General features: G+C 37.4%; 2 protein-coding genes across 9 annotated transcripts in view; one reads left to right on the top strand and one right to left on the bottom strand.

Annotated features, from left to right (window-relative positions):
• Positions 1 to 25,955, top strand: part of CP (ceruloplasmin) — a 66,334-nt gene that overhangs the window by 36,366 nt on the left and 4,013 nt on the right. For 3 of the 5 annotated variants that reach the window (XM_055320943.1, XM_055320944.1, XM_055320945.1), the window contains 10 exons: positions 1,757 to 1,907; positions 3,633 to 3,845; positions 4,941 to 5,148; positions 6,678 to 6,817; positions 7,975 to 8,103; positions 9,540 to 9,646; positions 11,127 to 11,343; positions 11,919 to 12,058; positions 13,180 to 13,342; positions 25,634 to 25,738. In XM_055320943.1, coding sequence (XP_055176918.1) covers positions 1,757 to 1,907; positions 3,633 to 3,845; positions 4,941 to 5,148; positions 6,678 to 6,817; positions 7,975 to 8,103; positions 9,540 to 9,646; positions 11,127 to 11,343; positions 11,919 to 12,058; positions 13,180 to 13,342; positions 25,634 to 25,737 — 1,572 coding nt within the window. In that variant the 3' untranslated portion in view covers position 25,738. Of the gene's footprint in view, positions 1 to 1,756; positions 1,908 to 3,632; positions 3,846 to 4,940; positions 5,149 to 6,677; positions 6,818 to 7,974; positions 8,104 to 9,539; positions 9,647 to 11,126; positions 11,344 to 11,918; positions 12,059 to 13,179; positions 13,343 to 17,932; positions 18,077 to 25,633; positions 25,739 to 25,955 lie in introns of those variants that run through there. The other 2 variants (XM_055320946.1, XM_055320947.1) reach the window with 2 other exon arrangements.
• Positions 19,208 to 25,955, bottom strand: part of HPS3 (HPS3 biogenesis of lysosomal organelles complex 2 subunit 1) — a 43,520-nt gene continuing 36,772 nt past the window's right edge. For 2 of the 4 annotated variants that reach the window (XM_055320948.1, XM_055320949.1), the window contains exons 15-17: positions 24,377 to 24,583; positions 23,575 to 23,665; positions 19,208 to 20,075 (exon numbers count right to left, since the gene is read on the bottom strand). In XM_055320948.1, the coding sequence (XP_055176923.1) occupies positions 19,948 to 20,075; positions 23,575 to 23,665; positions 24,377 to 24,583 (426 nt within the window). In that variant the 3' untranslated portion in view covers positions 19,208 to 19,947. Of the gene's footprint in view, positions 20,076 to 23,574; positions 23,670 to 24,376; positions 24,584 to 25,955 lie in introns of those variants that run through there. The other 2 variants (XR_008663902.1, XR_008663903.1) reach the window with 2 other exon arrangements.

The following is a 25,955-nucleotide window of genomic DNA, read 5'->3' as shown; positions in this document are numbered from 1 at the left end:
CATGGACATTGCTTACTAAATATTTAGTAATCCATGTTTGCTTCCTCTCTGATCTAAGATTATTTAGATCAAATACGATCTTTTTAATTTTATTGACTTTTTGTCCCTTTATTAGTACTTTTTAGTTTTGTTGCATTATGATCAGAAGACATGGCCTGTAAACTTTTCACTGAAGTTTTCTCTATAGATCAGAATACAAGTGATTGTAGCAGTCCTCTAATTAGAATCCCTACACATCTGAGAATGTATTTCTGTTGTTTGCTAGGTTTAGAATTTTTGTATCATAATCTGTTTTCCCTCAAAAACATAAATGCTACTCCATCTTCTTCTAACATTTATTGTGCTAAAGAAGTCCAATGTTTGTGATAATACTTTTTAAATGACTTATTGTAGAAACTTGTCTATGCCTGAAATTTAAAAATCTTGTCAAAAATATTTTTAAACATAAATCTCTATGACTACTTTTGCTTGTTTTCAGTGAAGCTTTTGAAACTGAATTTTCTCTTTATGGTGGTAAACATTTCACTATTACTTATTATCATTATGTCTTCCCCTTTTATAATGTCTCTCCTTATGAAATCATTACTATATATATTTTTTTCATCTTTGAATCTTTTCTTCTGATTTCTTAAAATTATCTCCATCAGAGGGGCGCCTGCGTGGCATAGCCAATTAAGTGTCAGACCCTTGGTTTCAGCTCACGTCATGATCTCAGGGTCATAGGATCAAGTTCTGCATCAGGCTCCATTCTCCATACAGAGTTTGCTTGAGACTCTCTCTCCCTCTGCCCCTACCCCCACTCTCTCTTTCTCTCAAACCAATCAATACATTTTTTAAAAATTATTTTCATCACTGATTCAGTTTTAGAATCTAACCTTCAGGTCTCTGCTTTAGTTAGATTTTTAAAGTCTGATAATCAGGGATATCTGGATGGCTCAGGGATTGAGTGTCTGTCTTCAGCTAAGGCCGTGATCCTGGAGTCCCTGGATCAAGTCCTACATCGGGCTCCCTGCATGGTGCCTCCTTCTCCCTCTGTTTCTCATGAATGAATAAAAAAAATATTTAAAAGTTTGATAATCATGTTTCTCATCTGAAAAAAATATCTCAGAAGAAAGACATGCAATAGTCTCTAAAGTTTTCTCTTCTCTGAGGGAGCATCTAGTTTTTAGGGGCTCATATGCTTTGATTTCTTAGACTGATTGCCTTCTTCTGAACTACTGAAACATTTCATAGACCAGATAGCATTTCTGCCTGCTTATTTTTCACCAGGGACAGGGGCAGAGGAAGTGAGAATGTTTTTCCAGATGACTGGAGATTGTGTGAATTCCTGGCCCCCCTCATTTGGCAGGCTATGTCTTTACTTAAGATGGTTCCTATCTTACAGAAATTCTTCAAGTTTTCATGAACGCAGATGTCACTTTCCTTAATTTCTGGCACAGGCACCTATTCTCTCCACCTTAATCATTGTTTTTGGTGTGTTCACTTGGTTTGGGCAGAACTGGCAGGAAGGTGGGGAAAGGAGTCAAAAGTTATAGGTGCCAAGAGAGACTTAGATCATGTTGAACCAAAAATCTTCTACACAGATAGTAGTGAAAACTCTGGTAGTCAGCTGGACTATTTCACGAGCCCCATCTACAAGGAGGAATGGAAACTTCTTATCCTTCCTTTGGTGAGTTTGTGCACAAATAGTATTGTGTACAGGGAGGTCTTTCTGCTTCGCTTATCCTATCTTCACCTCATTGTTCATGTTTTACAGAAAGATGTAGACAAGGAGTTCTATCTGTTTCCCACAGTCTTTGATGAGAATGAAAGTTTACTCCTGGATGAAAATATTAGAATGTTTACAACTGCACCTGATCTGGTAAATAAGGAAGATGAAGACTTTCAGGAATCCAATAAGATGCACTGTAAGTATGAATCGTCCGCCAATATTAGGTTATTTCAGTACTGCACGTGGAATGCTTTCAATGAAACCCAAAATGCTAATAGCTTTGCCCATTGCTTAATTTTCAATAAATGATTAAATACAACTTTGAGGGTAATGTTGATATTTAAGGTATCAGTCAAATATTCTTCATTTTGCTTAATCTAGAATAATAAAACATACAAAATAGAGCAATTAGATGCATGGTCCTTAAAATGTAGCCCCTGGATCAGCAGTTTCAGCATCACCCAGGGACTCGTTAGAAGTGCAAATTCTTGGGCCCCAACTCCTACCTGTTGAATCAGAAACTTTATTTTTTATTTTTTTTAAGTTTTTAAATTTATTTATTCAGAGAGAGAGGGGCAGAGACACAGGCAGAGGGAGAAACAGGTTCCATGCAGGGAGCCTGAAGTGGGACTCAATCCTGGGTCTCCAGGATCACACCCTGGGCTGCAGGCAGTACTAAACCGCTGCGCCACTGGGGCTGCCCGGATCAAAAACTTTATGTGTGGGGCTAGCAATCTCTATTTAACAAACCCTCTACATCATTGTGATACTTGCTTAAGTTTGAGAACTACTGGATTAGATGCATGTCTTGCCTGTGGTTCAATGGTGACAGCTTCATTTTATTATTCAATATGAGGAAAGATACGGTCTCTGTTTTCAATGAACTTCAAAGATTCTCACCCTTGTCTACAAATTAGAATCCCCTGGGAGTTTTATTAAAACTGTTAAAACTATTTTTTAAGTGCTCAGGGTAACCTCCAGGAATATTTACTTCATTAAAAACCTAGCACCAGATTTTCTATTTAGTTCCCAGGGTAATTCTAAAGGTCTAGAGACAGTAAGCTAATTGTTCAGAATGTCCACACTGTTAATGGCCTACATGTAAAAATCACTGTAGTAGTAAGAAGAAACAAATGTAAAGTTGGGTTACAGACTGATGTTGTTTTTCTTTTTTTTTTTTTTTTTTTTAAAACATAGAATATTTTTATTTTTTATTTTTATTTATTTATGATAGTCACAGAGAGAGAGAGAGGCAGAGGCATAGGCAGAAGGAGAAGCAGGCTCCATGCACCGGGAGCCCGATATGGGATTCGATCCCGGGTCTCCAGGATCGCGCCCTGGGCCAAAGGCAGGCGCTAAACCACTGCGCCACCCAGGGATCCCCTGATGTTGTTTTTCTAATTGGATCAATACTAGTCGCAATCATTAAAATATTCCTTTTGGGTTTGCATTTTTGCATTTTGGAGAAGTTGAGACTATTACCTATTAGTCATAGCAGTGAGAGAACACTTCCTGTATTCACTCTTACCTGTTATTCAAGATGAATCAGAGAATTTACCATCCAAAGCGACAAACACATTCCCAGTCCACAGTGCCCAGGAATAGCTGTTATTATTCATACATTTGGGTGCTTACAAATATAACTGTTGAGAGAACTAAGAAGTGGCTAGCTGGGAAGAACAGTGAAAAACTTTAAGAACCCCACATTTGGCTCTTCCCCTTCCAGTCAGGAACTGTTCTGGGGTTGCTGGGTACAGCAAGGAGTTGCAGAGACACTCCTGACACATAAAGAGGTGGGGCAGGCATGAATGAGTCTTTCAAAAATTAAATAAACAAAGTTGGCTCTGGAAAATCTGGGAGGTTGTCATGTAGCAGAACATAAGGTAAACCACTTTTAAAATATCATTTTCCAACTTTACAGCCATTAATGGATTCATGTACGGGAATCAGCCTGGTCTCAACATGTGCCGAGGAGATTCAGTTGTGTGGTACTTATTCAGTGCTGGAAATGAGGCTGATGTACATGGGATTTACTTTACAGGAAACACATATCTGTCAAAAGGAGAAAGAAGAGACACAGCAAACCTCTTCCCTCAAACAAGTACTACACTCGTAATGCAGCCTGATACTCCAGGTATATTTCTTTAAAGTCAAGACAAGTCTCCATTGAATCAATTCATGTCATTTTGGTTTAAAATTTTGTGTTGGGTGATAAACTCATCTCTTCCCCAAGTCTCCCAAATGCCCTTCCTTCCCTTGAAGAGCACATCTGGGCCACTATTAGCTAAGTATGTGCCAGATAGGTCCATTTCCTTCCTGTTGAGAGGAAAGGAGTAACAAGTGAAGAGTAAACTGTGGTTTCTCCCATTTCCACATAGTAGAATCCTCAAACTGTTCTCTTTTTAAATTATGGTCATTTTAAAGATAGCTGGCAAATCAGACTAGAAAAGGAATGACTTTCCTAACAGCTCTGCGGTTAAACTTTTTGTCATCTCTCTGCAGCTTACATGTAGTGTTGGCTTGTTGGTGGTTTGCAATTGAGTGTCCTATACTAGAAATATAGCCATGCAAAATGAGAGATACCTATAGGCCTTGTTCTGAATGAGTAAAGCAAACTAAAACAAAAAAGAAAGAACTTTAACCAAAACATGAAACATGCTAACTTGCTTCAGGCCCTATCTGGTTCATTCTATGCCACTGCAACATAAAACAAGACCTATGTCATCTCTTCCATTATTCATTAGACAAGTATAAATAGAAGAGTGAAACAAAAATGATAAACTGCTCTTGTGAAATGGAAATTCTAGTGCAGGGACACAGACAAAAGCAAGCATATTAATATATATAGCAAGTAGGGTTATCAGTACTACAAAGAAAAATGGCAGAAAAGGGGCTAGTGACTGATGTGGGAAGGTGAGTAAGAATTCTCTGAGATGGTGACAATTAACCAGGAGGCTAAATGAAGTAAAGATGTGAACTATATGGATATTTTGGGGAAGAGTGTTCCAGGCAGAGGAAACAGCACATGCAAAGGCCCTAAAGTAGGCACATACTTGACTTGTTCTAAGAACAGCAAAGAAGCCTCTGTGACTGGAGCAGTGTGAGTGGTAGCTGATGTGATCATCTAACCAAACCATGTTAAGGACTTTAGTGTTCATTCTGAGTGAGTTGAGGAGCCATAGAAGGAGCTGAGCAAAGGAGTGACATGCTTTCTTATCTACCATTCCAGGGACTTTTGACGTTGAATGCCTAACAACCGATCACTACACAGGAGGCATGAAGCAAAAATACACAGTGAACAAATGCAAGCAACGGTCTGCCCATGTAGGCCACTACGGGTCAGAGAGGTTCTACTACATTGCAGCAGTGGAGGTGGAATGGGATTATTCTCCAAGTAGAGAATGGGAACGGGAGTTGCATCTCTTACAAGAACAAAAGTAATTATCTAGACTCTGATTCCCAATTTTAAGTTTTCTCTTTCAGAGAATTAAGAATTAGGCTAAATTTTAGGAAAACAAACAGTTGCGTTAAGCAGTAACAACAGAACAATGACAAAATGCTTCCCAGCTGGGAACCTTTCCTTATTAATCTCTGTTCTCACAATTTTCTCATAGGAAAATTTCCATCTCCCTCATTTGATTCTTTTTTTTAATAAAGATTTATTTATTTACTCATGAGAATACACACAGAGAGAGAGAGAGGCAGAGACACAGGCAGAGGGAGAAGCAGGCTCCGTGCAGGGAGCCTGATGTGGGACTCGATCCTGGGTCTCCAGGATCACAGCCTGGGCTGAAGATGGCGCTAAACCCCTGAGCCACCCAGGCTGCCCCTTCATTTGATTCTTTATAGTCACTCATCTTACTTTCTTTTCTGTTGGATTATCTTCTTATATTCACGTGCCATTATCTTGCTATCGATTTTCAAACTTAAACAAAAATTAATGCCTATATTCAAAGCTAAAATATTATTTTCCTAACCAGCTGTTTGCTGCTTATCTTATCTTTCCTCCAGAGATTTCCTTATCAGTTCAGTAATCCATTCTTTTGCATTCTTAAAACTATCATGTGTGAAGAATATTTTAAATTCTTGAGGGCAGTGAAGTAGATATGGGCTCTGTCCAAGAACTTATAGAGAAAATATGCTTCAAAACCACCAATTACATGTACATTATGGAAGTGTTAAAAATAAGTTCATTGTGAATAAATATAAGTGCATCAGTTCTGGAGCTTCAGAAACTACATGTAGAGCAGTATCACTAGATACTTCTAGAAGATCTTTCCAACCACTTTCCCCTCCCTCATCTTATACAACATGGATATGATTTGAGAGATTGGGATGGACATGTGTTCAGATCTGGGATGTACAACATGCCTGGTAACCTGTAGCTAAGCTAAGGTTAGCTGGTTAGTTTGACTGTGACAGGGAGTATGATTTGTAGCATAGAAGAGTAAAAGGTTATTTCAAGTGATGGAAGTAAAATAGTCAAGCGTCTACAGGAGCCATGAGGAGTCAATGCAAACTTTAGGGAAAGGGAGTGGCTGGAAACACAGGGCCATTTCAGCTCTTATAAACCAGAAATACTACATCAAGCAGGGAATTCTTCATCCATGAGATCTGGGCTCAGAATTTTGGAGCTGCAGAGAAACCTTAGAGATCATGTCATCTCCTACTTCATTTTAGGGGTGAGGAAACTGAGGGACCACTGGTCAATGACTAGCTGGAGGTCATTTTAGCTAGTGGCAGAGTCAGCACCAGGTCTCAGATGGCTTTGCTCCCACCTAGAAGCACTTTCTACCAAATCTTTCTGTTTCTAAAGTCTTATTCTTTCTTGCTGAAATAGGAGAGTACTATTAAAATTAGCATAATTACTTAAATGAAAACTGTATTTTTATTCAAAATTTAAAACTCAACTTCAACTTCCTTTGAGACAGATACTAACCTTAGTCATGTGTCTGTTTTGTTTAAGTGTTTCGAATGCATTTTTAGATAAGAAAGAGTTTTACATAGGCTCCAAGTACAAGAAAGTTGTGTACCGGCGGTACATGGACAGCACGTTCAGAGTTCCTGTGAAGAGAGAAAATAGAGAAGAACATCTGGGAATTCTAGGTACTTTAATCATCGGTGTGGGGTAGCGATGTGATACTATGTGCAATAAGAGTACAAGTCCACAGGTTTAACTTCCCAGTTCATTGTCAAAGGTATTCAAATAAAAATAAAAGTTATACAATAAAAACAAGAAGCCTATACTTACTAAAGAATATGGCATAATAAAAATATTGCTTACCTCTCTTAGAAACAAAGCATTATCCCATATACTAATGAAATTGTATGCATTTGGTGTTCGTCAAATTGATGCCTATAGTTTTGGTGAAATTCCTAGAAATTATTTTCTAATGAAAATCTTAGAGTCTCCCTGTTATTCTGCCCATCTCCCCCTCCCAAGTCATAGCTATTTGTCTTTAAAATAGCCATGTGAGTGATTAACTCCAAGAAATAAAAGTACATATAGACAAGGAAATATAGAAAAGAAAAATTGTTGCCGTACACAAGGCATGGAAGAGTTGCTTTCCTTTTTTCAGAAATCCTTTTAAGAGAGAATGTCTAAGAATTTGACCAACATTGGTCTTGGGAAATTTCTTCAAGATTACCAAGTGCAAGGGACATCATTCCCAGCCCCTCTGTACTAACAGAGTACCCTGGGGCTTGCCATCCTCAACCCCTGGAAGAAGACATGCGAGGGAGAATGGCATTGTTGCTGGGTCTCAGAAATTCTCTTAGCAGCAGACAAGCTAAGATTGGCTAGAGAGAGGGTAGAAATGGGAGGGGGTGGCCCCACCCACTCTTCCAAATGCAGTACTGCCATAAACTCACACTCAAGAAGGTCTGGAAGTCCAAATGCTGAGAAATGAGAGCAAGGGCTATACAATGACTCTTGGCCAGGGTAGGGTCATAGTTGACTCACCAAGATTAGGGCATTGACCTGCAGGGGACTTTTAGGCCAAAACCTCCCATAGGACTCTTGATGAGAGATGCACCCTGGGTTTCCATTTATAGAGGCAACCATTACTAGTGTTTTTATTCTGAATCTTCTGAGGCCAGGTGTAAATCCAAGAGTAGTATAGTATGAAGCCAAAATTGGGGGGGGGGGGGGGAATAGACTCTGGCCTTAATGCTAAGAAAGTTACCTGATATTTGCTTCCATTACTGAGTTAGAATTTTGCATCTGATAGATATAAGCCACTCTTCTTTCTTACTTTTGCCAGGTCCACAACTTCGTGGAGATGTTGGAGATAAAATTAAAATTACCTTTAAAAATATGGCCACAAGGCCCTACTCAATACATGCCCATGGGGTGAAAACAGACAATTCTACAGTTATTCCAACTTTACCAGGTACTCATGCAGGGAGAGGGGTTGCATTTTATTAAGCATTATAGGCTTTCTACAAATGACTGTTATCATCAGAGAGACATTCTTTCCAAATGGATGGTGGTTAAGAGGGCATGCAGGGAGGTGTATCTGTGTGTATGTCTCCATGCATCTACAAGGAAAGGGAAGGGAAGGGAATGTTAGGGAAGGAGGAGTCAAGGACAGTGCTAAGGTTTTGGGAGTCTGCTATGGGTGGCTGAGCAGGCTGGGGAATGGAAGAGAAGGAAATGTTATTTTTTTGGTTTATGAAGTTAAGAGTATAGATGAAGAGATGATAATGTTCAGGTGGTGAGTCTATGCTTCATATTCTCAGTGAAATGTTCTGCTTAGAAAAAGGGTGATGAGGTAGGGGTAGGTAAGATGGAGAATCTGAGGAAAAAGTCTTATCACATCCCTTGAAACCACCCTTCCTGTCCTGCTTGATTGTCTAGAAAGCATTTGTCAGACTCTGGCTAATGAAAGTCTGACAGCATGAATATGTAACAGTGAGGCCTATGTAAATGGAGTGGATGGTGAGTGCCCACAGCTAAAAGTCAAGTTGGACAAACTTGGACAAAACTCTAAGAAGACTGGAAGCAGAGATCGGCCTGGAGAAGAGCCCACAGCAAATGGAAGACAGTAAAGGCCTTGACAAATTGGAAGGGTGGAGCCACTAGCTATCTTCAAGTGTCAAGGTCCAGGGTATGGCAGTGTCCTATATTTGACAGAGCTGTGACGAAACAGTGTATGGTATGACAGAATGGGACAGACCAGAGAGGGGGTCACTGTGATGAGTCAGTGACCCCAGAGATCACAAGGTCTAAGGGCTCCTCACCAGGAATTGTGGAATCACTAGGGATAATATTGAAAAAGGAGAAAAGGAAGGCCCTGGTATAGCACGGGAATTACTCCGGGCAGTCCAGGTATAAGCACAGAGAAGACTTGCACACGTGACTAGGGGACATCACTTGACAGCTGAAGACAGTGTTTTACAGAAACATACTTCAAGCTAAAAAAAAGATGTGTCACAAAGTTCTTTCAAATTATAATATTGATATTGCCACCTCCTGGTTTGGTGGTATTGTACGTGTGTCATGGCTAGGTAATTCATAACTGACAAAGAAGATCTAAAAGTATGTCTTAAAAATAAATAAATAAATAAATAAATAAATAAATAAATAAATAAGTCTTACAGTTTGTCTAAAAACTGAATTCCTGAAAGGAATTTTGAGTTCCACTACTTTTTAAAACTAATTACCAATAAATAAATAAATAAATAAAAATAAAAAATAAAACTAATTACCTTGACATTTCCAGTTTCTAGGTCACTGGTTATCAAGGCTTACTGTGTATATTTATATGTATATCAAATATGTACCAAATGTAACCTGATGTGTTAACACTCGATTAATTTAATCTAGGTAAAACTCGCATTTACACATGGAAGATCCCAGACAGAGCTGCAGCTGGAATAGAGGATTCTGCTTGTATTCCATGGGCTTACTATTCAACTGTGGATCAAGTTAAGGTAAACTTTAAATCATTTATGTTTTGTGAAAATCCCCAAGATAGACACACAGTTGAGGAAAGATGAGATTAGAGTTTTCCTATGATCCAATTCTATCTTAAAATCCCAGCAAAGTAAGCTTCTCTACAATTCACTTTGGTTTCATTTTTTGGTTTGTTTCTTTTTAAGGATAGAGTTATAAACATATTAACCCTATGACTGCTGATTATGGGTAACAGAATCAAACATTAATCAAACCAAATATGAATCTATGATTAATATGAATATATTAATATAAAAGTATTTCACCTCCCTTTTGACGTAAAAATACATTAAACCAAAGAGCTGAGGTACATGATTTCAGAGCTCTGTTATTGTATGATAATAAAAGTGTTGATCTCAGTAGTCAATCCAGCACAACTAAAGCTACTTGATTGAATATTTCAAAGCCACCAAAACACTCAACAACTGCAAATCAGAACTTGTTCCAAGATTCTTTTGCAGAATTAAATCTTGAGTCCAAATCTCTCTCCAGGACTTCTATACACCAGCCTACTGATCATCTCCACCAGCATGTCCCACCAGCACTGGAAATACAACAATTCTAACATGGAATTGAGATCATCCTCCGCCTCTTGTATTTCCTATTGCAATAAGTAGCACCATAAATTCCAAATCTACTCATTTGTTCAATCTAGAACCCTGGATATGAAGTATCTAATTCTCCCCCCTGGCTCAGACAGGCAATTCAGACACCTACATATAATAGTCTATTCTTTCTATCTCCATAGATCAGGTTCTTATAATTTGCCTCACTACTGCAATGGCCTCCCAGGCTCCAGCCTCTTCCTCCTTCAATCCTTCTTTCACTCCACTACCAAGATGACTGGCCTAAAATGCAAATCTGCTGCCATGCCATGTTCAATTTTTCAATGGCTACCTATGACCCATAAGATAAAATCTAAAATTCCTGAACATGATATGGCTCAAAGGCTCTTCCAGACTTAATCTGCCATTGCTGACACCCAGCCAAACCAAACTTCTCATAGATTTGTCAACTATGGTCTTTCTCCTCTGTATTCCTCCCATCGCAACAAGTGATTCATTTCTTCCATCCTCTATTTCCTCTACTAGCCTGAGTTCCTGGAGGGCAGGGGCTTTGTTTGATTCATCTCTGGATTTTTAGAGACTGGCATAGTGTTTGATTTATGGAATAGGCAAATCAGCACTATTCATTTGGGGTTCTTTTAAATGGCTGCTCACTAGCTGAGTCAATATTTGGCTCCGGCACACATTTCTATTACTTCAGCATCACCCATTCGACCTACCTACTACTCATCATGAGTCCAATTTAACTACAAGTGGAAAGTGACTGACCCAACAGCACTATGGTAGGCAAAGCCCATTATTTAAATGAGTCCTCTTAAAATTCCCAAGGTCCCAGTTCTCTGAGATGCTGACTTACATCATGAGGATGACTGAAGTTTTTGCTTGTTTTCAGGATCTCTATAGTGGATTAATTGGCACACTGATTGTTTGCCGGAGACATTACACGGAATTCTTCCATCCCATATTAAAATTGGAATTCTCCCTTCTGTTTTTTGTTTTTGATGAAAATGAATCCTGGTACATAGATGACAACATCAAAACATACTCTAACCACCCTGAGAAAGTAAACAAAGATGATGAAGAATTCATAGAAAGCAATAAAATGCATGGTATGATACATTATTTTAAACTATTTTTTCCCTTCTTTCAAATAAAATTAGCTTGGAGACTACTCATTTGTTTAATTTTTCTTCAAGATTTTATTTATTTATTCATGAGAGACACACAGAGAGAGGTAGCGATATAGGCAGAGAGAGAAGCAGGCTCCCTGTGTGGAGCCCAGTGTGGGACTCGATCCCAGGACCTAGGGACCATGCCCTGAGAGATGCCCAACCAACTGGGCCACCCACACACCTTCATTTAATTTTTTAATAAACCAGTTCTGCTTCACTGTGCATGTGAGAATTCTGTTCAAAGCAAAAACCATCTACTAACTTCTCTCCCAATTCCAAAGTCTCATTCCATTTTAAACTCACAATTAGGATTAAGGCTTTTGGTGCTAAGTGACTAGAAAACCAGTGTGACATTATTGACCTTAAAGTATTCATTTCCTTATCTGTAGTGAAATAATTTCCATTACCTCAAAAAGATCCCATACATTAACCTAGTAATTATATTGTCAGTGAAATTGCTATTGATTTAAAATATCCTAAAAGGTAATGCAAAAACCATGTGCTTTCCCCAGCTATTAATGGGAGAATGTTTGGGAACCTACGAGGCCTCAGGATGAATGTGGGAGATGAAGTCAACTGGTATCTGATGGGAATGGGCAATGAAATAGACCTGCACTCGGTACATTTTCATGGCCACAGCTTCGGATACAAGGTAAGAGTGATCCATGGTCATTAGTCTTGCTCTACTGGAAAATGTTTTAATTCAAATGAAGAAAATATTCATTAAAAAAAAAAAAACGTTTTAAGAGACAACTATATTATTTTCAAAAAGTGAACCACACAGCAACTTCAATTGCAGTTACCAACTTCTGTACACATTGGGTTCTTTCTTGGATTTACAGGCTTTCATGGGTTTTCATGGAATTCTGCTCACATATTGCTAGGCAAGGTATTTGGATAGAATTGTTAGCAGTGAGGTTAAGAATGTTCATATAATGATGAGTCAGTAGAGACAAGACTAATTTATAATCTCTACCTGTTCTAATTTCTGAATCTTAAATGGCCTAAAGTGAAAAATGTTATCATTTTGGTGTCAGGCAACTGATTGGTCCCCAGATCTTAATGCTACTACTTCTACTTCTCACCCAGTGCTGATTTCAGCAGAAGTCAATAGCTCCCTTTCTTACCTTGAGTTAATGTAGAAAATTCAGAAGCAATCACACAGCCCATTGCAGGAAAGGTCATTTTGCTACCTGTATTTTGGTTTACATAGATGTTATATTCTTAGGGGGCTCTCAATTTTGTCCCTGCAGAAATGCCGCCCAAGGGCTCCATGTCTAGTGTAGACTCTCCCTGAACTGCCCCTGGTTCTGACTTCTCCATTTGCCTCCTTTTCTGCTCCCTGCATTACCATCCCTGCCACAAAGTTTCACAGGCCAACTAATCCAGGTTAGGTTCAGCAAAAGTGAAATTAGGACTGAAATAAGGTCAGAGCTAAATTCCCTTGCGTAACTCAAGTGCTCTGATAAAAAGGCAAACGGAGTGTAAGAGGAGCCAGGTTAGACCTAAAGGATGAATGACTCTCATCACATCTTTCCTTCACACCCACTTTGTGGCCCATACTGCCAGGCATTTAGCAGGAGTTCAACGACCACACATCTCACCGTTTGTATTGGACGCAGAAATGTGTAAAGTCTCTCTCTCTCTCTGCCTCTTTTTTAAAACAGATTTGTCCATTTTCCCCGTATCCCTAAACTGGCCAATGAAAAAGTATTTGAATGAACTATTACATATAATACACATTATATAATATTTGTCATTTTTCTAATCAAGCACAGGGGCATTTATAGGTCTGATGTCTTTGACATTTTCCCTGGGACATACCAAACTGTAGAAATGTTTCCAAGAACACCTGGAACCTGGTTACTCCACTGCCATGTGACCGACCACATTCATGCTGGAATGGAAACTACTTACACGGTTCTATCAAATGGAGGTGAATATCGAGTTAGTAATTCTAGAAGTCGTGTATCATGAATATAATCAAGATGTGCTACTTTGCCTAAATACTTCACCCAGTGTGAAGCACCAGCTTGAGGCAGTGTAATTATTACTAAAACTGATATAAGATAGTGGTTGTGTTATATACAAAAGACTAACTGTGACTTACAAAAGATGTATTTAGAATTTAATTTCTTTCTTAATAAAAAACATTTAACCTTTTTTCTAGGTAGTACCTGATATACAAGGAAGTCTCCCCGCCTCCCGCCCCGGTCCCCCAAATCAGTATAATTTCAAATAGTCAATTAGGCAGAAATGTCTTTCTGCACTTCTAGGGGTGAGGGGAAGTATTATTGATTATTTTTGTCAGAGATTATCTAGTCCATTCAGGCTGCTGAACAAAATACCAGACTGGGTAGTTTAGAAACAACACATACTTATTTTCATAGTTCTAGAAGCTGTTAATCTGAGATCAGGGTGCCAGCATGGTTAAATGAGAGCCCTTTCCCAGGTTGCAGACTAGACTTCCTATTATACATCCTCACATGGTGGAAGATAAGCTAGCGCTCTGGGGCCCCTTTGATAAGGGCACTAACCCCACTCATTAGGGCTCCACCCTCATAACCTCATCACTTCCCAAAGGCCCTACCAAGTTACTGTCATCATGGGCATTAGGTTCCCACATATGAATTTTGGAGGACACAAATTGTTCAGACTATAGCCAAGATCCAGGAAAAAAAAAATAGAATCTAAATTTCCTGTTTCCCCCACCCCAGCACTAATACTCTTTCCTATGTACATACACATGTGCACAGGACACACAGGAAAATGAACAGCCCTTTAATGGGTAAATATTCACAAACTGTGTTCTACAGAGGGAAATTCCTGGTGTGTGGTTGCAGGCTTTGGGTGTTTCCTGGGTCTTCTGAGTTCAGAATTCTTGGAGTTGGCAAAAACATCCAATAGGGGGAAATGATGTAGAGAAAACAACTCCTTGTGTTTCCTTTTCAAAATGGGCATAAATGGGAACAAATAAGTGGAGGAAAATATAGAAATAAATCTCTTAAAAAAAATAAAAGTCACTGAAAGATCAACTGTTAGTGCAAACAACATGTTTTCATGTCTGCTCCCGCGTTTTTACACAAACACCTCATAACATAAAAAAACTATTCTATTAAAACCCTTTATTACAAAGGGTAGTACTGAGAGTACTGGAACACCAAATACAGGCAAATAAACCACTGAGTTTAATACCGGTAACTACTAAATGAGGTGGTCAAACATGAGAAAGAAAACTTAGTGTTTAAAAGAATATCAGCACACATGTAAACCACCACACAGCAGGATGGTCCTGCTCAGAGTAAAAACCAAGAGTGAGGGAACACGGAGGCAGACATTCTGGAAATTCATGTGTGCAAAATGCATAACCTGCAGAGGATGCTGCTGCAGGGTGATCCTACACAGTCCGACACTGAAAAGATTCCTGCCATAGAATAGCCTGGAGGGGGAGGGAGATGATTGCTTGGTTAAGAAAAGGGAGATTTTTTTAAAGCCATAGAGAAAACTATAGAACAAATAGCAAATGTAAGGGAAATATACTTACACTGGGTAAGGGAAGAAAGAGAAATTATCTTTTATAGAAGGAAACTGTAAACTGAAAGAAGCAGTAATGAACAAAAAAGATAGTTGGAACTATAAACAGGAAAATGGGGAGCCATGTTTACCAGTCAAAATTATCTTTAAAGTTCGATAAAGCTTTGAGTAAGTCTATATTAATTCTGAATCTTAGAAAATTTTCTGGCTATCCTGACATAGAAAAGAAAGCACATCAGGTTAGAGTAAAATTCTTCAATATTATGCACCAGGAGACAGGCGATTTCCTCCACAACGAAAAAATATCACTAGAAAAGAATTGCAGATATCCTGTCATACTTAATGTAATGCTTCATTTCCCTACTGGAGGAAGGATAATAAAGACCTCCTCTGACAAACTGAAAAGGTATTTTTTTTTTTTTTTTAGATTGTGACATTTCTACTATAGTCAGATAACCTTTTGGAGGAGTCTGTAGGAAAAAAGCTTTAAGTTATTTATAGGCAGGGATGGTATATTCTGTACTTCTTCTATTAAGTACCCCAATTCAATCCAATATTCTGCTTGGTAAATATCTAACCACCTGTTAATTCAACAACAACAAAAAAAGAATTTTAAAAAAGTTTTTTGGACAAAGTATCAGACTTACAGAAAATTTGAGAAAACAGTACAAAAAATTCCCATATACCCTTCACCCAGATTCCACAAATGTTAACATTTTAGATAGCCACATTTGCTTTCCCATTCACCTGACCCCCACCCTCTCTAACACACATACAATGGTAAATATATATACTCACATTTTCTAAAACTAAGGATATTATTATATATAAACACAATAGACCTATCAAAATTAAGACATTAAAGATGATTCGGGGCACCTGGGTGGCTCAGTGGTTGAGCATCTGCCTTCGGCTCAGGTCATGATCCTGGGGTCCTGGGATCGAGTCCTGCATCAAGCTCCGGCAAGGAGCCTGCTTCTCCCTCTGCCTATGTCTCTGCCTCTCTGAGTGTCTCTCATGAATAAATAAAAATCTTAAAAAATAAAGAAATTAAAGATGATTCAATACTACAGACCCTTTTCAAATTTCACAAATTATTCTAATCACGTTCTTCACAGAAAAAGAAAATCCCACTCATATATTATGTTTAGTTGGCTTGTCTTCTTAGTCTGGAACAGTTTCTTGGTCTTTTATAACTTTGACATTTAAAAAAAAAGATTTATCTATTTATTGAGAGAGGGTTGTGCAGAAAGGCAAAGGGAGAGGGAGAGAGATAATCACAAGCAGACTCTCTCCTGAGCATGGAGCCCAACTTGGGGCTCCATCTCATGACCCTGAGAACATGATCTGAGTTGAGAAGAGTCGGGTGGATAACCAAATCAGCCACCCAGGTGCCCTGACTTTAGCATTTTTAAAGAATACGGGGCAACCACTTTGTAGAATGTCCTTCAATTTGGGTTTGTCTAATGTTTCCTCATGATTAGATTCAGGTTATGCATTTTTTGGCAAGATTCTTACAGGAGTGATATTGTTTTTCTCAGTACACATAACAAGAGGCAAAAGATGTTGATTTTTTTTCCTTTACCAATTATGTCAAGTTTGAGCATTTGATTAAGGAGATGACTGTCAGGTTTCTCTACTATAAAGTTACTATTTTTCCCTTTATAATTAATTCCCTTTATAATATAATCTTGCAAGGAGGAAAGCAATTTTTCTTTAAATAAAGCAGTACTAGGATGAGATGTATTTTTAAATGTATAAAAAATGGACAGATGTCCATTGACAAATAAATGAATAAAGGAGATGTGGTATATATATTTGCAATGGAATATTACTGAGCCATTCAAAAAGAATGAAATCTTGCCATTTGCAATGACATGGATGGAACTAGAGGGTATTATACTAAGTGAAATAAATCAGTCAGAGAAAGACAATTATATGATTTCAGTCATATGTGGAATTTAAGAAACAAAACAGATGAACATAGGGGAAGAAAAGGAAAAATAAAATAGAATGGAATCAGAGAGACAAACCATAAGAGGCTCTTAACTATACGAAACAAATTGAGGGTTGCTGGAGGGGAGGGGGTGGAGGAATTGGGTAACTGGGTGATGGGCATTAAGGAGTACATGTGATGTAGTGAGCACTGGGTGTTATATGCAACTGATGAATCACTAAAATCTACCTCTGAAACTAATAATACACTATATGTTAGTTAATAGATTTTAAATTAAAAAAAAAAAAAAAACAGGGATCCCTGGGTGGCGCAGCAGTTTAGCGCCTGCCTTTGGCCCAGGGCGCGATCCTGGAAACCCGGGATCGAATCCCGCATCGGGCTCCCAGTGCATGGAGCCTGCTTCTCTCTCTGCCTATGTCCCTGCCTCTCTCTCTCTGTGTGTGTGACTATCATAAATAAATAAAAATTTTTTTAAAAAAGTGGAAAAATAGAAATGAATCAAAAATAATTAAACAAAGTAACTTCTAAAAATTAGAATATATTTAAACCATATGGTATATATAGTAGTCCCCCCCTCTTATTAACATGGGATATGTTGATCCCCAGTGGATGTCTGAAACTGCGGATAATACTGAACCCTATATATACTATTTTTTCTCCTATATATCCATACCTATGATAAAGTCTAATTTATTAATTAGGCCCAGTAAGAGATTAACAACAACAATAAAATAGAACAATTATAATAATATACTAGAATTAAAGTTATGTGAATGTGGTCTTTTTCTCTCTTGAAACATCTCATACTGTACTGATCCTTCCTGTTCTTGTTATGGTGTAACATGATAAAATGCCTACATAACGAGATGAAGTGAAATGAATGCCATAGGCATTGTGACACCGTGTTAAACGACTATTGACCTTCTGAGGAACATCTGCCTCTAGACACAGTTGATCGCGGATAACTGAAGCCATGGAAAAGGGGGGACTACTGTACTGCTTTTAATAATGGTCTTAAAATTTCTTTTTCTATAGACCCCAAGTTTGGCTGAAAGAAATAAATTGGTGATAAGTGGAAAAAAATGGAAAAACAATGATTCATAATAATGTACATGAAAGTGCTGAAGAAAAAGTTTACTTTGGAATGGCTATAAGCATTAAAAAAAGACAGAAAATGTATGCTTTCATGAATTTGTGGGGGAAACTGTTACCTTGTTTCATATGAAAAGATCAACAGACACATGACTGACTCTAATACACTTACAATTGATTTATATAGGTCCTTCATATCAGCACCAGAACTTTATAAAACTGTATTCTCCACCCCTACCCCCAAAATCTATGACCAGATGTTGTTCTTGATGGTTCTTAAAGGATCCCTATTAAGATTCATTGAAATGTTCCCAACCATTGGCTTCCCACATAAATCTCTCTAACATGGTGCTAACATTATTCCTAATGCATCAGGTGCATCAGGACATGAGGGCATAGGTGTAGAGAAAGTAAAATGTAAAAAAATCATTTTTAAATAATAGTAAATTAGGGATGCCTGGGTGGCTCAGCAGTTGAGCATCTAACTTTGGCTCAGGGTGTGATCCGGGGTCTCAGGATCGAGTCCCACAGTCCCACGTCAGGCTCCCTGCATGGAGCCTGCTTCTCTCTCTGCCTGTGTCTTTGCTTCCCTCTCTGTGTCTCTCATGAATAAATAAATAAAATCTTAAATAAAATAAAATAAAATAAAAAATAGTAAATTATTTTTTAAATAAATTTTTAAAATGAAATAAGATAAAACGAAACAAGATAAAATTTTAAAAATTAAAATAATGCCAATCTATCTGGATTCTGTGAACCCTTGAAGAGATGGTCAAAAGGTGAATAATCTGGAACTGGAAAAAGCAGAACTGACAAAGAGTTCTACAGATTAAATCCTGTAAAGATGAACACTGACATCAGGTGAAAAGTTTCAAAAGACAGCTGTGGCATGGGCAGCCCAGGTGGCTCAACGGTTTAGCGCCGCCTTCAGCCCAGGGTGTGATCCTGGAGACCTAGGATTGAGTCCCACGTCGGGCTCCCTGCATGGAACCTGCTTCTCCCTCTGCCTGTGTCTCTGACTCTCTCTCTATCTCTCTGTGTCTCTCATGAATAAATAAATAAAATCTTAAAAAAAAAAACAAAAACATAGCTGTGGTAGATGCTGGGTGAGTAGCATTTTTTCCCAGCTTTAACTAATGTCAAAGCACACTATCAATGAGCTGAACTTGGACTCAAAATTGTTTAATAAAAGATTAAAAAAGAAGACACAACTGTGAATGCAATGATATATTTCTTTATTTTCACATATACTCTAGCTAAAAGAGTAAAAGTACACATCAACAAGAAATAGAAACAAGGCTTTGGCTGAAAAACATGCATCCAACAAATTACATTAATGGCCAGACAAGAAGAAAGTTGACTTTGTAAATTCTACTTCATTGACTCAGAGAAAAACCACAGCATAAGTTTCAAAAGTAACAAAAAACTTTGAAACCTCTTACTGTGGGAAAACATTAACCTCTTTCACAAAATTATTCAAAAAGAAGAAGGAGAAGAAGAAGAAAGGAGGAGGAGGAGGAGAAGAAGAAGAGAAGGAGAAGGAGAAGAAGAAGAGAAGAAGAAAAAGAAAAAGAAGTGACCTAATTGAGAATCTGGGAAAATCAAGAATAAATTCTGGACAACTTGGAGTGACATTCTTTCAAACATACCTACAAAATGGTTCTCTCACTGATTTGATGTTCCTTGTAATAAAAATCAGGGTATGTCTTTAAAAACATATGCCTTCTTTGAGAAAACTGTTTTGTAACTTTTTTACATTCTGGACAATTAAGTGGATGCAGATCATAAAGTACCAAACTAATATTACCACTACATAGTAAGGTAAGCATCCAGAAAGTATCTGCAAGAAATGCACATATTCTATATGAAAATCTTTTATTTACATTTTTACCTGACATTCAGTTTTTTTTTTTTAAGTCAGTCTCTTATGGCATTGTAGTATTTTTCAAATGATACCTTCAAGTCAAAGATTTCTTTCGACTGCAGTAGAGAAGATACGGCAAGAAAAAAGCTGCAGTGCCATCTTCTGGGAGGACGTTCAAGAAATCCCTCAGTTCTAGTTCCACAGCAACAACTGACAATGTTTCTGTTGGTAGGACAGAGTATCTGAGTTAGAACTGAAAGTCTTTCATCCAACTTTCTTATCACCCAACCAATTCGAAGCTAGTTCAGGCAACAAAATGTTATAACTACGAAGGAAAAAAAAAAGATCAGTCTTTAAAATCCACAGACTGCTTATGGTTTTAACAACTTCTTACTCATTCTTTCTAAAATGCTTGGAGGCTTATTTTATATTAGTTCTATGCAATTTTGACTATTTCATTGCTGGATTATCACATTATTTTTCAGTGTACGTCTATTAGTCTCTAAGGAAAAATAAAATCATTTGAATACTATCTTTAATGTTAGGGCTATGTTGCAGCTAATTTATAAAGACTGCTAGGACAGGAAATACTGTTAATTGATGGATGACATCTTCCTAAATCAGCTCCTCTCCATGAGGAGATTTCCATGTTATTAATAAGTACAAATCTGTCTTCATGACCAATTTTTCCAAACTGTAAAATAATGTGCTCTAGTGTAGACCTTCAATTATGAAGGGATTTAGTAGACATTTTTATAGAGAAAGATGCAATTTTATGATTCTGTTTCTTGATACATACGTGCTGCCCTCTGCTGGGAAGAGAAGGGGGTGATATTTAAGAACAGTGTTGGTAAAAAACACCGTTACATTTCCTGTGTGATCCTCACTGGGCCACCATTTATTCTATTTGCAGAGTGACAGAAATATAAAATCTCCTGCTTAGACGTGTGTGCATATATTCAAAGTCATCTCTCTAATATTCAGCAACCTATGTCATCCCTTACACAAAGGTGACGTGCCCATGTTGCTAAAATGTTAATGAACAGATCAGCAGTGATGCACGGGAAAGATCCCTAGCTCTGGAGTCAGATTCTGTGACTTTAAGAAAGTCACTTAACCTTGTGAGTCCTAGTTTCTTCATCTATAATGGGGTGGTACCAATTGCTAGTAGCTTCTAGAGTCCTTTGAGAATTAAATAAAATATAATGATGCATATCTAAAGTATTAATAGAAACTTAATAAACAATGACTACTAACTACTTTGCAAAACCCATATGAAAAACAAGAATTATCAATACTTTCCTATCAAACCAGTTTATGTAGTCTAAATGTGGAGCCTAAAAACAGCATCCTAGGTATTAAAAAACAGAGTTGGGGGCCAGTATTGATGTTATAGAGCCAACAAAAATCTTGCCACTACTCAATGCTCCTCTTCTGCCAACCAGTAAGGGGCTAATATAGGTTATAACTTCAAGAATAAGGTCAATATTTTAAATCTGTAAAGGACTTTAAATCCTCCAGTGTGTCTAGAAAATATTCATCAGATGCTGAAAATCATTATTTCTGGCTGATGGGATTTTAAATGACTTTCTAAACTTCATTTTTGTAATTTGCTACAGTGGTAAAATTTTCAATAATAAGCACAGTTCATTATGCCACAAAAACAGTAACAAATATTTCCTGGAAATAAGCCAATCACTAGCCCCAGTTTCAATGGCTCTGCATTAGCACAATGGTTCTCAACCCGCACGATTTGTCTCCCCAGGGACATCTGGAAATGTCTGGAGACATTTTTGTTTATCATAATTGGGGGGGGGGCGCTATTGGTATTTAGTGGCAAAGAATGCTGCTGAACATCCTAAAACACACAGGGGACCACTACACATAAACGAAAGAATTATCAGTCCAAAATGTAAAATACTGCCAGGGTTGAGAAATACTGCATTAGATAGAAAAGAAATCCAAACTCCTAAGCATATTATATAGATTCCTGACCTCCATCTCCAACCTTTCCATCTTATGATTTTGCCTAACGTTTATTTTGGAGTCAATCTTAAATTTCTCATTAGTCTCGGGATACTAAGGCACTGGCTTGTTTCTGGTCACTCAGTAGCAGACCTGGAACTAATCTTGATCTCCTCTCAGTGTACTACAGCTGCTGAAAAAAATACTTCCTTTGAAAATGGACCTGAAGTTATTCAGGTGTCTCCTCTTCAAATCAATAAATACAGAATGCTTCCTAGGAGAGGCATACTGCTGGTGAGAAGGGCACAACGGGAAAAGTGAAAAAAACAAACAAACGCTATACAGTTCTTGCAGTTCTCAAGTCTAGTAAACATAAGTTACACACAGCACTTAGTCCTATGAGCCACACACGTACACACGTACACATATCTATGCATACGCACTGACATTTTGATGATACGGGAAAACAGAACATTTAGAGGAATGATGATGCATAGGTTAGGGGTAGAGAGTATGACGATGTGGATGAGAAAAGGATGAAGTCTTTTGACTAGGTAATGATGCTGCTGAGGTATGAAGATGTGGGATAGCTTCACTGGAAAGTGATCCATCCACACAAATAATCAGTTCCAGGTTATGTGATAAGTGTGACACAAGTAGGACAAGGCAATCAAATATCTGAAATTTCCACCTTCTGAAGACCAAAAAATCACCCAGAGAGATAAGTAGGACAAAAAGTTAGTATCAAGTCACCACAGCTTCACAGTCACAAGCATACAATTTCACTTAAAATGGGCAACTTCAGAAAAACACCCTCCAACGGCCACTCGTTCTGCCTAACACTTTAAAAACCAATTACGTCAGTTGGAAAATACAGTTCCAGCACTGCCAGTTTCTAAACTTTTATGCACAGTGAAATCAATATAATCACAGCCTTTGTCATCAGGCCAATAATTAACTGGTGATATTAGCATATAAGACTAGAGAAATTGATAACCTGTCCAGATTGAAAGGTGGATTGATACCAACTTGTTGATAAATCTATCAAGATTTACAAGTAACGGGATCCCTGGGTGGCGCAGCGGTTTAGCGCCTGCCTTTGCCCCAGGGCGCGATCCTGGAGACCCAGGATCGAATCCCACGTCGGGCTCCCGGTGCATGGAGCCTGCTTCTCCATCTGCCTGTGTCTCTGCCTCTCTCTCTGTCTCTCTGTGACTATCGTAAATAAATAAAAATTAAAAAAAAATTAAAAAAAAACCTTAAAAAAAAAGATTTACAAGTAACTATGAATTATGAAAATTCAAACAATACCTATTCTGTAAAACACTGCACAATTTATAGATATCTAACTTTTAAATCCTTGAGAATCTTGTTATTCCTTAGTATTTGCTTACAATTATAATTAATAATAATAATCTTAATTTCCTATATCAAGTAAACTAAGCACTCAGATCATCAATAAAAAATGTAATTGTATTAATGGCTATTCAAGTTTTAAAAATACTGAGGTTGTGCATTTCTAGGACTATGATAATTTGTTAAGTGTTTGAAAAGATTGACTTAAAAGCATCAGCTCCATGGTTAGAAGAGATAAATGAATATCCAACGTGATGGATGTCTTGAGATGATAATGCTAAGACAGCGTCACATCATTTGAGAATCACATGAAAAAAACTAGAGAAAGCAAGGCTTCTACAAATTGTGGGAACTAAAATTAAGACCCAAAATTATAATCAAGCAAAAAAGATTATTTTACCTTTTAATGATGACAAGTAAAGTTGACCTTTCTCTCCACCGCATTTTATTCTGTGACAAAGTTCAGGAAGCAGTTTTTTCCACCATAAAGTCTATCTTAGGAAAAAATGAATAAATTTTAAGTTTGATATATTTTACATTCAAATTTCCAATGAGAATAAGATTGTGCAGGAAAGCACAGGGCAAAAATACACTATTTTGATTAAGGCACCAAACTTTGTTACAACAGAAGTTATATCAGCAGCTAGTCTTCTGCTTAAATTATGACATAAATCAGGTCTGTAACTTGAAAAATCTAATGATATGTATGTTGTACATATGTACTTGGCTATTTTCAAGAAGAAACATAGACATGTCCTATTATCATCTCTTAAGTGACAGGAAGGAAGGAAGGAAGGAAGGAAGGAAGGAAGGAAGGAAGGAAGGAAAAGTGGGAAGGAAGGAAGGATGTGAAGGTAGGGAGGGAGGAAGAAGTACTAAAAAGTAAAACTCTTCTAATTTCTAAGCTAAGGACCCCATAGCCCAGAAAATATTTTCCCATCACATATTGTTTCCCAAATCTTCAGGTAATAGCCTACTTTATTTCCAAACAAGAAATTTTTAATGAAGATAGCATACAATTACCATACTTTTTAAGTCTCTAACAGTATTCAAAGCCCATAACATATTAAACATATATGGTCCCACCCAGACCTGTGAGGTTGGATTGATATAATTTGTCTCCGTTTTACAGATAAGGCAACAAGGCTATCAAATGTGATTATCGCTAATCAAACTTAAAAGACATAAACTGAAAAGCATACCCGATTCTCTTCTTTCAGTTCATGATTAGCATATGGAATGATGGCCTCTGGGCATCTTTCTAACAGTGTGTCTATACAGTGTTCATACTCTTTCAAACGCGTATGACACAGAACATGGACACTGAGGCCAGCAATAGTGTCTTCTGAGAGTGGCTCCAGGAATGGAATAATGGAAGCTATGTCAAATGAAGGACCACATATAAGAGACTATGAACAGAAAAGTGAAATGTTACGGAATGAGGCACCCAAAAAACTAAAGCACAATATACAGAATACAATTTTTTTTAAAAAAGACCAAAAAAAAAAAAAAAAAAGACCAAACATCACTTTCCAAAAAAAAAGGAAACAAAAAGATGAATGCAGTTTTAGAGCACATGCATACAGTATTTATTTATATGTCTAAGAGGACTGAAGTATTAAATAATCTTGAAACCCACCTCTAATTTAAAGAATGAAAATCTGTTTAATAGAAAGCAATTATTTCTAAACTAACATGATTTTAGTTGCTTTGGAAAGACTGCCAATGAAAACTAATGGGAATGTTTTAGGACTCTTTTTTTGTTGTTGTTTTAGGACTCTTATCCTAAGGAAATAATCAACAATGTGGTCAAAATTTATGTCCAGTGATGCTCATTTCAAGAGTAGTTGTAATACTGACCAAGTAAGATCTATGTTAAATAAGGAATAAGTAGATGACAGTACATTCATATGGTGGAATATTATATAGCCATCAAAATTATTTTCTAAGGCTAGTTAATGAGAAAATGCCCATAATAAAATGAGGAGTAAAAAAAATGTCAATACAAAATTATATTCAGAGCATGATCAGTTTTGTAAAATCTACATAGGTACATGCACATATAGAAATGCCTTTGGAAAAGCACTGAAATGTGAAACAGACCAGCTTACTGGATGGAAGGACAGTAAGACACAGGACACTTTCCTGTGTCTTCCAAATTTTCTATAATAAGCATGCACTGCATACATAACCCAAACTAAAATTTAACATTTAAGAAAACTAAAGCAATTGCTAATAACCTAATAATTTGTATCAATGCTATTTGCCACAAGCTGAAAGACATAGAGAAGGTAGTAGGTGAGTATTCGGGACTTTACTAATATTTTACTCTTAAACATTTAAACTAGAAACACTACTTTTGATTCTACCACCAAAAGATTCTCTGCTCTCCCTTTCTTCTGGATAAAGATGAGATGGTCATATCCTGACTCTTTCTTCTTGTATCCTTTTTACTACAGCATCTTCTCAGACGCATAAGAGGATCTGGAATGTGAACTATTCGTTTATACTCAGCGCGATTATTTTATTCCATGTATCTACCAAGGAATGGACAAGAGCATAAGGTTGGTCCCTTTCCTTCCTTGCAAGTTTAAAAATCACCTTCATCTGAATAATTTCCTGACAAGAGAGCAAACATGACCATCTGCCACTTGTAGGATTTCCCATGTGAAAAAAAAAAATTATTTCTATATTCAACTTTTGATTAATTTGGATCGTGGGGAGGGTAGAAAGGAGCAAGGCATGAGTAACCCAAATCATGGTTAAATGAAACTAGTAGAG

Source organism: Nyctereutes procyonoides, unplaced genomic scaffold (genome assembly GCF_905146905.1).
Source record: "Nyctereutes procyonoides isolate TBG_1078 unplaced genomic scaffold, NYPRO_anot_genome, whole genome shotgun sequence".
In the NCBI taxonomy this organism is placed as follows: domain Eukaryota; kingdom Metazoa; phylum Chordata; class Mammalia; order Carnivora; family Canidae; genus Nyctereutes; species Nyctereutes procyonoides.
Note: the sequence above shows the minus strand (reverse complement) of the source record. Positions and strands in the feature narration are given on the sequence as shown.